General features: G+C 42.2%; 1 protein-coding gene across 1 annotated transcript; it reads left to right on the forward strand.

Annotated features, from left to right (window-relative positions):
- The first annotated feature begins 791 nt into the window (after nucleotides 1-791).
- LOC138110667 (homeobox protein ARX-like) lies at nucleotides 792-8,355 on the forward strand. The gene is made up of 5 exons (XM_069015870.1): nucleotides 792-891; nucleotides 971-1,184; nucleotides 1,262-1,307; nucleotides 5,793-6,079; nucleotides 6,956-8,355. The coding sequence occupies exons 1-5, from the start codon at nucleotides 792-794 to the stop codon at nucleotides 7,179-7,181; spliced, it is 873 nt and encodes a 290-aa protein (XP_068871971.1). The 3' UTR covers nucleotides 7,182-8,355.
- The last annotated feature ends 4,793 nt before the right edge of the window (nucleotides 8,356-13,148 follow it).

Raw genomic sequence — 13,148 nt, forward strand, 5'->3', positions numbered from 1 at the left:
AAGACTCTCTAGAAAGCAGTATTTCATTCTCATCCCCCAAAATCAAGATCTCAGGCTCAAGTCATTTTGTCATCTAATTTATGTCAGTCTCTATCAGTACACCACAGTAAGATCACAGAACTGCTGGAAGTCTCCCTGTGCAGGAAATTGTTTCCAGGCCTCCTGTTGAGGAACCACTGCTGTAACAACACCGACAACAGAATTATAGCAGGAGTGGAATTAGAGATCTCCAGGAAAAAGGACTCAATCTTGCACGGGTTTGTGCGCTTTCCCTTCGCCTGCTGGCACACGGTACTTTGCAAGGTCAGCCTTAAAACGCTGAATTCAACAAGTGTAAGTTCATCAGAAGCAATAAAGGTAAACCCTAGTGACTCTTCTCCCTCACTCCAGGGTCTCAGCCGGGGGCTGTCAGCCCTCACTCCGGACCCAACCGCAGCTCTCGAGGAGCCGGGCACGGCTCTCCCGCACAGCGGCGAGCACCGCCACAACTTCACCGCAGCTGCTCCGCGCCCCCGGACGAGGCTTGAAAAAGTTACCGCCGGCCTGCGGGAGCAGGGGGAGCGGGCGGCACGGCCTCAGGGCAGTGCACGACCGTGGGGCAGCCCCGACGGGGCGGCTCTCTGTACGGCCCCGGGGGAGGCGGCCCGGCTCCTGCGCGGCGAGCGGGGCCCGGCGCGTCCCACCCCCGGCCTTGACGCCACGAGCTAATGAAATGCTAATACCGGGGCGCGGAGCCGGGCGCTGCCCGTGCCCATAAAACGCGGCGCGGCGTGGGGGCCCTGCTCGCAGCCATGCAGAGCGCGGCCCCCGCCGCCCCGCCGGCCCTGCACCTCCTCACGTCCTACTTCATCGACAGTATCCTGGGCCGGGGCCCCGCCGCGGGCCGGCACGGTGAGAGGTGGCCCGGTGAGGGGCAGCGGGGTCGCTCCCCGCCCGCCCGCCCCAGTAACTCCGCGGTTGTCTCCCGCAGGCGCGGAACGCGCGGCGCCGCCGCGGCCCGATCGAGCGCGCAGCCCCGCGGAGGAGCCGCCGACGGAGGAGCGGGGGGGGCGCCCATCCGGCTCCGAGGCACCGGGTCCGGTGAAGAGGAAGCAGCGGCGATACCGCACCACGTTCAGCACCTTCCAGCTGGAGGAGCTGGAGCGCGCCTTCCGCAAGTCCCACTACCCCGACGTGTTCACCAGGTAGCGGCGGGAGGGGCGGGCGGGGCCGTGCCGGGGCGGCGGGCAAGCTCCGGCTCTAATCGTGTGTGCCCCCGCAGAGAGGAGCTGGCCCTGCGCCTGGACCTGACGGAAGCCCGGGTGCAGGTGAGTGCCGGAGGGGACGAGGGGCGAGAGAGGATTGAACAGAGCGCGTTTTCCCCCTTGCTCAGCCGGGCGAGAAGGGAACCGCGGCGGTGCCGGGCACGCGTCCTGTCCGCGGCGGGTGGTGCTGAAGGGACGGAGGAAGGGGCGCGTTACCTCCGTGGCGGGGAAGCGGCGGCTCAGGAACATTCCCAGGCTGAGCTTCACTTCCGCCTCTGCTGCCGCCGTCATGGGTCGAAAGGCAGGTACTATCTCCTGAGTTTTAAAACAGGATTAAAAAATAATAAATCAGGTTGTTTACAGAAAATGAGGGGTTCTGTGGGGCATCCAAAGGTAGTTCCGAGGCTGCAGTGTTTACATCCTTCTTTTGGCCTAATTTAGCTCAATAAAACTGACACTCTTCTAAATGACTGGTTAAAACAAATGAAAGATTAATTTGACATTCATATATGACAGTCAGATCCTGTCCAGGAAAATTTTATACCCAGCTAGGCTGTGATTGTAGCAATGCCTGTAGAACTTCAGCATACCTAGACAGGCACTTGTAGGCTGCAGTTTGCTTAAACTACAAATGACCCTTAGTAACTTTTCCTGACTCTGCACTCCTGCTTAAGAATATCTCTTAAAAACCACTTTCTTTAGATTCATCTCTTGATAACCTAGAAATCCCCATTTTATACAGAAATTATATCTTAAAAAAAAAAAAAAAAAGGTTATTTCAAAAGGCATGGAGGCTTTCAAGTATTTATAAGCTGCAAATGACAATTGTACTAAATTTGGCTTGTGCTGTATAAAAGATATTGACGGTTCCAGCACAGCTCTGAGTATGTTCCTACTTGTGAAAGACTGAAAACTGGTGCAGCTGCTCAGTGTGACAGTCCTGCTTACTCCTGCATAGCTTTGATGCTGTTAATGCCAGATCCTTGTTTGTGTACTTTGTCATTACTCCAGTCACTGGATCTGCGATGGTTCACACCACAGTTACAGTCTGTAAAATTGTAACTTTTTTAGCTTTTTATTTTAATATGCACCATCTTCAGAAAAAACATTAGAAGTATGAATGGTACTTTATAATAGAGTCAAAGAATACCTAGATTAATTTTTCATCTCTCTTTGGTGGACTTGGAGAAAATTATGTACCCTCCCCTCTTCTTAACACCAACAATGACTAAAACCTCTAGTCACTGACATGCCCCAGTCTCTGACAATTACACATGGCATCTCACAATGAAAAAGACATGGGTGAAAAGCAGTTAATTTAACTGTTACTGTCACGTTCCCTTTGTGGGGTAGACCCTGTGAAGGAATGGTGCAATGGTACATGGCAAAGAGAAACTCATCTTCTAATGACTCAACTAAAGAAAAAAAAATGGAAATGTTTGTGTTTGATGGAGTCAAAAAGGAATTAACAAGCAAAATGACAGAGTTGATGCATCCCCAGTAAATGGAAGGAACAGCAAAGAGCTGTTCCTGGTACGTCTTTGCCTCCTTAATATGTCAGAACTTAACACAAGTCTCCTGGGCACGGAGCACAGTCAGCACAGTTGTTTAGTGTGAGCTTACAGTGCACAGAGCCAAGCCAAAGTTCCTATCCTGTGGGAGACAGGGTGCAGCCTGGAGGGAAGGAGATGCATAGGAACAACAGGGATGTACTGTACTTAGCAAACTACTGTAATTACCAAAAACTTGCCACATATGCCCATGCTCATAGTTGCTCTATAAAGCATCCTGTGTGAAATGAAGACTTCCAATCCTCTCCCATGGTACCTGGCTAAATCAGCTGACATGGAAAGTAGCATCTCTTTATTTAGTTAAGCGTAAAATCAAGAAATTAATCTTACTCAATGCAGTCAGACCATTTCTTCACCTCAGTGTGTTTTACAAATTGAGGTTTGCTTCTCTGGGGAGAACCCTCCGTCAACCAGCTGAAATGGGTACCAGCCACTGCATTGTTCCTCCTCTTGCCTTTTGAGTCTTACATGAAAATGAACAAAGAAAAAAAATTCCATGAACATATGCTCATTCCAACATTACTTCAAAGAGATCCCTCTCACCCTACCCCCCTTATTTACTTTTATAGAATAACAATGATGGCAGCATTCCTTACCTTGGGAAAGAGGTAGTCAGAGAGTTTGCAAAACATTTCTGTAACCTGGAGCCACCTTAGCATGTTCTTCAATAGCATTTGCATCTGTTGTTGCCGTTCTGTTTCTCATTATTCATATTGTTAGGATAGAAAGAAAATAAGAAAAAGTTAAAAGAATCTTTTATCTTGTTTAACGTGAGGAGTAAAAGGTTGCATAGGTATTTCATTGCCATAAACTACATCAGTTTTAAAACACTGGCTTACAGATGTAACTGATCTAGACATCCTTGTTGTATTTTCTCATTACGATCCTCTTATTCACTTACAGCAGAAACACGATACAGTTATGCACATCTATGTATCTTTTTGGCATCTTTAGGTATTACATCAATTAAATAGGATACATTTCTAAAGAAAATTACAGCAAGAAAGCAATCAAATTTTACATGCTCACCTCTTCCTTTATAAAAGACCTAAATCTCTTGTCAGATATGCATGATGCTAGTAATTACAAATATAATCTGGGTAATATTTAGCATACAATTCAAAACTTGATGGTTTAAAACTAATTTTTGAGTATTAAGTAACGCTTTTTTTCTACAGTATTTTGTCATTGATATTACGGTCATAAAAATCTTAAGACTGGTGTAGCAGTTTCTATTATGGTTAGTTTGTCACTTCAGATGTATCTGAAAATAGAATAAAGGCAAGTTAAGCCTTTATTAGAAGCAAAGGAAAACTGCTTAACAAAAGGTTCAGGATGACTAATCTGAATGTTAATGACTATAATGTGTGCAGTAAATTTTGAAAGTTGTTTGTCATGTCAGTCTAAGGTATGAGGCATTGGTCTGCTTCTGTTATCACTTGAACTGATGAGTTTGTACCAATAAGGAACCAAAAGCCAGCTTTTTTCTAATGGTAATTATTAGATATCTATGCTGGTATTTCCTTCCAGTTTGAAAAATACAAAACCTAGCAATGACTAAATTTTGGGGTTAAGCTCAAAAATACCTGTAAAGTGCATGTCTGAGTGATTTGCTTTAGGACAGAGAAAGTAGAAAAGCAGATATTTAATTTTGTGTTAGGCTTCTTTATGAAGAACAGATTGAAGAACAGTGCTAAGATTTAGTAAGGACATGAACACCTTTGCAGCATTTATCCTTTTTAGGAAAGGCTGTATCTGTATATCTGCAATGTGAGACAGTTACTGCCCTTTCAATTGGATTTTTTTTTTTTCATAGAAAACACTAACACCTTTGAGTTGGTGGTCTTCTCTTGTGAGATCTTAGCTAAGCTCACTTACAAATTCAGGATTGCTGGTTAACAGTGATTTAAAATCATCTGATCCCAGTAATTTAGTTTTCCTTACCAGACCCCTGTCTTGGACTAATACAGGTGGAGTATCTAGTCCTCACTGCCATGCAGGCATAGCTGCCTGGCATTTCACAGGCTCAGATATTCCTTTGTAAGACATCTGACTATTGAAAGCTGATGGTTGCTGGAGGAAAGACCAAAGAATGAGTCATAACACTCAAGAATTTCAAGTACCAACTTCAAAATTTTGATGTTCTGATTTTCTGCTGAGGGCACCTCCCTCTGCAGACTGCCTGTGAGCGAGACAGTTCTGCATTATACACGTAGCCCAAGGGGTATAAATCCCTCTTCCAGGAGAACAGGAACTTCCTGGTGTAAAGATACTGTATGCAATGAAAGGACTAGTGTAGTACTTCTTCAGCTGGATCCTGAGAACCCCAGAGCAAGTGCTTTGAAAGAGTCAGTTCTTACTGACAGAAAGAAACAACATCAGGCTCGGGACAGCAAGGCTGGGGCATGCTGCAGCCTTCTTTGGGGATCAGCACCCCGGTGTGTGGAGGGCTTTTCTCCCAAACACACTTCATGCCATTTAAGCACCTGAAGGTAAGTCAGACTGCTGGAAGTGGTCATAGGGAATAGCTGAGGTAAAGCAAGCTGGGTCCCCCAAAACCTGATTTTTAGATACTTTAGATGCTATTTAAAACTCTTGGAAAACATTTTTTTGACTTTAATATAATTGCCACCTCTTGAATGGCTTTGTTGAAATTTAACTTTCAATAAATAAGTTATGAAAGGAAGAATGATCATTTTTAATAATTGCTCTTGCATTTCAGGTGAGAGGTATATATATTGTAATGGCTTTAAAATGTGACTCTTCAGTCAGAGAACAGTCAAATTTACAATATTTATAAGTGATTTATTTTGTAATAAACCCACTAAGGCATTTATGAATGAATCTTTTATATTAAAGAAGTGGGGTTTGGTTTAACAGTAAATATTTTGCCATCCGTATCAATACATGCCATGGTATCTGGTAGGACAAACTGCAGAGTAAGTTCAGCTAATGCCTTTGTAATTTTTTATTGAAGGTTTGGTTCCAAAACAGAAGGGCAAAGTGGAGGAAACGTGAAAAAAATGAAATTCTGGGGACTGTTCCGAGAATCTCCTTAACGCACCCACTTGGTCTATTTTTGGATGTTCCACTGAGTCACTCTCCCCTCCTAGATCACACGTGGAGGTCAATGCCTCTTCCAACATTGGCTGTGCCGTCCATGTCCCCAGCTTTTAGTCCTTCAACCTTAGGGCCATTTGGCCTCAGCAGTCTTACCTGGACTTCTCTCTTCAGAAATCCTATTTTAAATCCACATTTTGGAAGGTATAGAATAATTTTCTTTTTTCTAAATCTCAAAACTGTTAAAAATTCTGCGTTTATATTAGTTTGCTACTTGCATGTTCTCAATAAACTTACTAAAATGGGTTAGTTCCTGTGTAGGGTCACTTGATTAGGAACAGCAAGATTTAGGTTTGAGTCATGATAATAAAAACCTAATACGTAATTGATTTTTGAAGACAAATTGTGCATACTTACTGCAATTTTGGTGTCACTGAACTCTAGTCTTCATACATACTGCTGTGACCTGTGTGGCTGCAGCTCCATCCTTCTCTCTCGCTCCCTCTCAAGTATAAATACATTACATATAAAATATGTAAATACAATATATATAAGTATATATAAATATATAAAAAATAAAAGATAGCACTCTTGCTGAAATTAGAGCCTTAGTACTACATTAACAGAAAAACAAATGCTTTTCACATGGAATCAATTGATCTGAACAAATTGTTGGCATAAACAGCTATATAAATTTGCCTTCTTATGAGGTGGTTTATTGCTTTCACAGAACAGGCTGATCTACAGTATCCAAGGTTTGTTTAGAAAGGATTTAGCATGAGGGGCTAAGCAAATGGTTGCTGGTTTAGATATCTGCATGCTATGTCTGATAATCTCTTGTTCGTTTTATTTTAAAGTGGTTTGGTTTTATATTTAGGGTGGGGTTTTCTGCTTGTTCTTTTTTTAAAGAGCAAGACACATACTGCAAAATAAAGCTAAAAAAAATGTACACTTGGAAGAAATTTGAAATTTTGGAACTTTTTTTCCTAGTACTTTGGTGGGGGGAAGCTGCAACTCAGAAAGTATTTGTTCTCCAAAACAATTCTTAATTTGGGTAATATTGACTTCTTTCAAATATAGGTTTCTCAATGCTTTAAATCCTCTCGTGACAACAGCTTCAGTACTAATGAAAGCTCCTGGACCCCCGTCAGACCCTGTTCTCACTGCCTTCACTGATCCAGCAGCAGTTGAAAGGAAAACGTCAAGCATTGCAGCGCTAAGACTCAAAGCGAAAGAACATTCAGCACAAATCCCTCAATTAAACCTCATCTCCAGTCTTACAAACACTAACAAAGAACTTTGTTAGGAGCTCTCCCACAGACTACAGCCACGGAGGGGAAACTGAATGCCTTCTCCAATAAGTAGCTCTTGTTAGAGAGACACATTTAAAAAAAGAAAACACACACAGAGCTGTAGTTCCTGCAGCTTTGGTAACAGACTGAAAGGAAATAAACCCTGCTAAACATTGTTTTCCTTCATTACAACAAGAAATCAGGTAGTATTTTGGCTTGTATCATCTCTAGCACTGCAGAAACAGAAGCAGGAACTATCTCATCTTTGTAAATCAGGCCAACGTATCTGAAGCTTTGAAATCACCAAACTCACCAGAAGCTAGTCCAAAAGCTCCAAATTCTTTGTAGGAATAACCACTTTTCTAAGCAATTCTTAACTTCTCAGGAGGAGCTCTTACATGTAGTACTTGAGATGTAAGAATCAGTACACAGTTATCAACTTGAAGACCATGCTTCATGTTGAAGTGCAAATGCCAGTGAAATATTGCATTCTAGACAGCAGGAACAAGATGGGGACTATTTTCAGTATGGGCTTTTGATTCAGAACTAGGTTTGTATAAAGAGTACCTTGTTTCAAATTTAAAAAAAAAAGTTTGCTTTATGTTCAGGGTGGCAATGTCTTAAGAAAGTTTAACCTCTGTACATGAACTGTATCCTGTGAAAGTAGGTTAGCAGTGTGCAGTAAATTGTATGTAGTTCTCTGTGTATGTATATACATGTCAGTCAGTCAGTTACTTATAGCTGTAAATATGAGGTTGCTGAATACTTTTAGCAAGATTTCTGGTACACCTTAGCAGACCAGTAAATTAACAGATTACTTGTATATTTTGAGACATTTCATGCCTTGAGTAGATTCAGAATTTAAGTGAAAACTCAGTGTGAAGTGTTAAATTCTTCCTTGGACCAATGTTGAAATGAGTGAAAACAGAGGCCTTACTGAGCAGGAGTCTACAGTCGATCACAATTCTGGACTGCAAGACAGGTCGTTTTAAGGTTTTAAGTCTTTGCTGAATTTCCCCATCCAGGACATGGGACTGAGAACAACTCTCCACAGGTCTGATGCTTTAGTGTAAAGTGAGGATACGTAGTATCCTCCTGGTGCTTTAGTGTAAAGTGAGGATAGGTCATCATATCCTCCTTTTGCAGCTCACTTGCCTACCTCACAGGGCTGTTGTGAGGACTCATTAAACGAACATGACACTGTGCAAATGGCAGAGTTATACAAGTGCTAATTTTTGCTTCACAGCGAAAAAGAAAGGCCAACAGTTGGCTGCACGTGGAGATCACCTTTCCCATACCTGTAGCAGAGGTCTAAGCAAACTCTGTTCCTTGGACAGCATGGAACTCCTCTACTGATGCTGCCTGGTTCCTCAAAACTGTCCTCAAACACATTTCCACTGAAAAGATTTCGTGTATTTTAGAACTTCTTTCTCTAAGCAGCTCTGGGTCTACTCTTAAAACTACACAGTTGTGTTCTCAGCTAGAGTTTGAGGTGCATAGCTCCAGCTACATCGCTGCTGCTTCTGGACACTGCAGTGAGCTTGTACTTAGATTCAGGACAGAGAAGGCAGTTTGCTGGGTCAGACGAATACTCATCAGTTTCCACAAGAGTGAAAGTATTTCTGGGTTCATGGACCTCATTGGTCCATGAACCTCCTCCGCACAGGTAGGAGAAGGTAGTGGTATTTCAGCTGTTAGGAAAAGTCAGCTCCTTACTACGCAAGTTGTAGCAGGGCTGCACTGTGTCAAGCAGCAGGAGACTAGGGAAGTGAAGTAAGCAGACTTCTCACACAAAGTTTGAGTGTATTTCTTCCACAACAGCTATTTGCTTCCACCAGTCCACTCTCATGGCCCAGGCTGCCAACTGGCAGTACAACACGGTATCCACTCAAGTGCTGAGTTTGTTCCAAATTAACCTTTTAAGTAGGTTAATGGCTTGAAAACTGTCATTACACAACTCCTGTTCTGTACAAGCTTTTGTGGTATCTTTCCTTGCCACCAGTGTCTCGCTCTTGCAATGCAAAGAGGTTCTGCAGGAGACTCCCTTTTTCATTTAAAGTAGCAGAAACTGTCCTGCATTTTCCATGAGCCATTAAGAAAATAACTCTCAGTAGTAAAACCTGGGTATTTTTGCCAAATTATATTCCAAATTAAGTTCACCAGAAGCAGCATGTGAAAAATAAGAGCTGAAGGCTGGTGTAATGCATTGCATGGAATAGTATGTCCTATGTAATCACCAAAATCTTCATCACTGACCAGAGGGCCACAGATATCTCACTCAGCTACAGGGGAATCAAATTCACAAGCTAAATTTCAGCAGTTACATCGGAGATAACATTTATCTGTCAACAAAGTTTTTCCAATAGCTATTGTTAGAAATAATTTCAGGGACACCAATTAAACACACAGAGGCAAGTAACTTCACTTGTGCATGACAGCTTCTGCCAGAGCTGGGAGCTGCTACCTCCACCCAGCACACACAGCCACTTCAGCACCACCGTGGGAACTGCAGGGTTGGACAGCAGGGTTAGCTCCTAAACCCTTGTGAGTTTGGGAGTTGCTCTGTCCTAATTCTCCTTACAAGAGGGCATGCTTCTTCCAAGACATCTTTCTCTCCCACTGAGACCACAGCCAAGCACCTGCTGGGTACCAGTCCCCTGCCAGCTGTGACCTCTTCTCCTGATGTCACACTGAGGCCAGGACTGTCTCCTTTGGTGTATATTTCTGCATGGCTCTGCAGCTTCAAGCTACTGTGCCCGATTTGACACGTGGAGGAGTAGCAAAGGTAAGTACATTGCGTGTTTTGTTTCTGATTGAGTAGAAGCTGTCATTCCTGTGCCATCTGGGCAAAAGAGAGTGTCTGCAATCCATCAGCAGTTCCCAGTGGGCACAGGTAGAGAACACAGCTTCCTGGTGTTTCATCTGGGTTTACTTTGAAGAGTTTTTCTTTAAGCTGATTTCATTTTTTCTGCTTTAACAAGTCCTTCCAAGAAATTTCCATTCTTTCATGTGAATTGAAATCCAGCTGTGAGAGCTAATGATATCATGAAAATAAATATGCAGGGCAACACTTGAAATAAGCTTAGGAACCAGAGAGTGTTCATAACCGAAACTTATAAAACTTTACATGTTAATTATTACTAACTTAAAATGAAATATCACACCAAGGGAAGAAGGTTCACTTATTCAGTCTGTTTAAATTTTAAATAAAGAGGCTTAATTGCCAGCTGTTATGGATATAGTACTAAAATTACACTTAAAAAAATGTTGGGGAGCAATTAACTGAAAAACCTTCAGCCTAGTTTCATAGCTGCACATGGGGTCAACACCTTTGCTATTAATCAAGCAGGGACATTTGCTTTCCCAGTTTCTCAGGGCAATGGGATCTGCAGCCTCCCATATCCTAAACAAGTCAGCTATTTTACAGAGAGTATCTCACAATTAACATTGCAATTGTTTCCTGATATTTTATCTTGCCTTGTGCACTAAATTCTTTAGTCCTAATTTAGGCAAAGCCTGCACTGACCTGGATTGAGACTGCAGGATTTGTCCCTGTGTCTCTCTTCTGAATAAAGAAGGGTTGTAGCCTAAATCTTCTCTGGATGACATCAAGATTGTTTCCTGTCCCATATTTCAACTGAAGCAGGCCTGAAGGCCTGGTTGTTTTATTGGGTTTATCTGATTTTCCTGAAAGCAAAAGTATATGGGAGGATTTTCAAAGCCACTGAGAAATCTGAATACAATCCCACCCCATATACCTTCTACAACCACCAGCCCATTGAGGAAAAAACTCTCATCTTCAAATGAAACCCCTTGACTTTACCCTCCATGTCACAATTTTTTCAGGTATTTTGCTGGAAGATCCTGCAGCATATTAGTATCTCTTCAGGAAACATTGATAAATATTTCTATTGAAGGACTCACATTTGGCTAAATTGTCAAATTTGTTCAGTTTGTTCTCTGCTCCAAGTTCAGTTCTGGTACCATAGGATGTTGGATAAATTGCTGTATTTCCAGTGACATAATATCATCAGAACCTTGCCTAGAAAGAAAGAGCGATTTTGTTGGGGGGAAAAAAGGGAGAATAATAGGCCAGGTGTTTGAAGAAAAGACAAAGAAACAAGCACAGTAGGGTGTTCTGACTCACAAATCTGTATTGAGAAAGAAGTATTCACGAAGAAAATTAATTTAAGAAGTATGTAGTTCAGGTTTTGAGCCCATAAGTTCCTTTCAAAAACAGATTAGTGATTAAAAACTTTTTTAGTCTAGCAATCTCTTAAACAATTAGCGTAGTAATTGGAAAGGGACTACAAATTCAAATCTAGATGGACATAAAAGAGTTTCCCCATAGAGCTTTGCCTTGGTTTTGTGGGTAACTGGCATGCACCTGCCTTTACCATCAGTGGGACTGAAATACTGAAGAAGTGCTCTGAATAGGGATACAAATGCCCCAAACAGTAATGCCATACAAATTACTTAATTCATGTAAAGTAGAAGTAATTGTATTGATTATGAATGTGTGAGTGACTCCTTTATTTCAAGTTATATGAGATGTAAACCACCAGCTTTCAATGGGGTCCTCGCTGCAAATTTGGCAACCATAGAGTGGGATGTTACTTTTTTTCCTCATTCTGAGCAATAAATCCAATGCACTGCCATTTGGAAGCAGACATCTGCTGACTTTAAGCTAAACCAGGTAAATAGGAATTTCTCTCCTCCAGCCAGGTAGTAATTTTGCTCTGCTTGTTCATTCTGCAAAAGATGCCTGAAATTAAAGAAAAATGAACATAAGGGGAAAACATCCCTAAACTTCAGACATTTTTCCTCAAAGCAGAACTTTGTTTTTTCCCTTTTTGCTGTTACTGTCACAAAACACCATGGATCACCAGATAAAGCCTACACTGCCAAAAGAAAAGAAAAAGAAGAGAGGGAGAGAGAGATTGTGCACAGTGTGTCCCTAGAAATACAGTTACCTAACAGCAAATGTCTGACTTATGGCTTCCCAGGAAGCTGTATGAAGAACATAGATGTAGGAAGAAGCCTGTGATAATACACACGCACCTGTACTTCACTTATTTCAGCAGCACTGCCACCCAAATGGCATAAAAGGTACTTAAGGACAGGGCACTTCTGTAGACCTTATAGTCAAGCAGTTCTACATATGGACTCTTAAGGAATCAAGCTAGTGGGTTGTGTCACAGTCTGCACTGATTTTGGATATCTCTCCTGCCCCATCTAAGCCTGAGAACAGGACTGTCCTCCCTGCAGGTGGAGGAGCCACAGTACAAGGCAGCTGAGGCATCACTTCACAGCAGCAGCTCTGCCAGCTGCTTGTCTTGTCCTCAGCCCCTGCTTCCATTGCCCTTATCAGTTAACATACTGAGTTTACCAAAAAATGTGAGGAAAATCTGGAAGGAACATCATATTCTTAATTAACTTCATTTGTTGGCTGCAATGTTTCCTGTATTCCAGCTGGAGAATTGCTCTATCCTGGCTGGTGAGAAGCCATTGGAAGATTGGGATGAGCTTGCAAAGTCACACTGGTGGAGTAACAAAACTTTTACATTAAAAATATAACTGGATGGAGCATTGTTGTTTGGGTTTGGTTGGGTTTCTTTATTTTATAAAAACTACCCTATCAGAAATGACCTGCAGAAAAACTAGGACAAAATACCTGATGTTACAGATAAAAACTTCAGCCTTTGGTGTGAGCAGCATAGTGACATTATTGTGAACTAAAGCAGAAGCAGACAAGACAGCTTGAATTACAGTTTCATCTGGTTCAAAAGGGTTGCTAGTAAAATGTATTTAGGGGATCTGCTAAAGAAAAGAATACATTGCATTTTGTGAGTATCCAGTCACAGCTAGAGATTTTGACAAAAGTTGACTTTCACACGCAATTAAACACAATAATTTCAGTTTTCTAGTTTCATAGAAGCTGATCCACAGACTGCCTTATCTCCAGGGTTATTTTGTACTGA

Source organism: Aphelocoma coerulescens, chromosome 4A (assembly GCF_041296385.1).
Source record: "Aphelocoma coerulescens isolate FSJ_1873_10779 chromosome 4A, UR_Acoe_1.0, whole genome shotgun sequence".
Taxonomy (NCBI): Eukaryota; Metazoa; Chordata; class Aves; order Passeriformes; family Corvidae; genus Aphelocoma; species Aphelocoma coerulescens.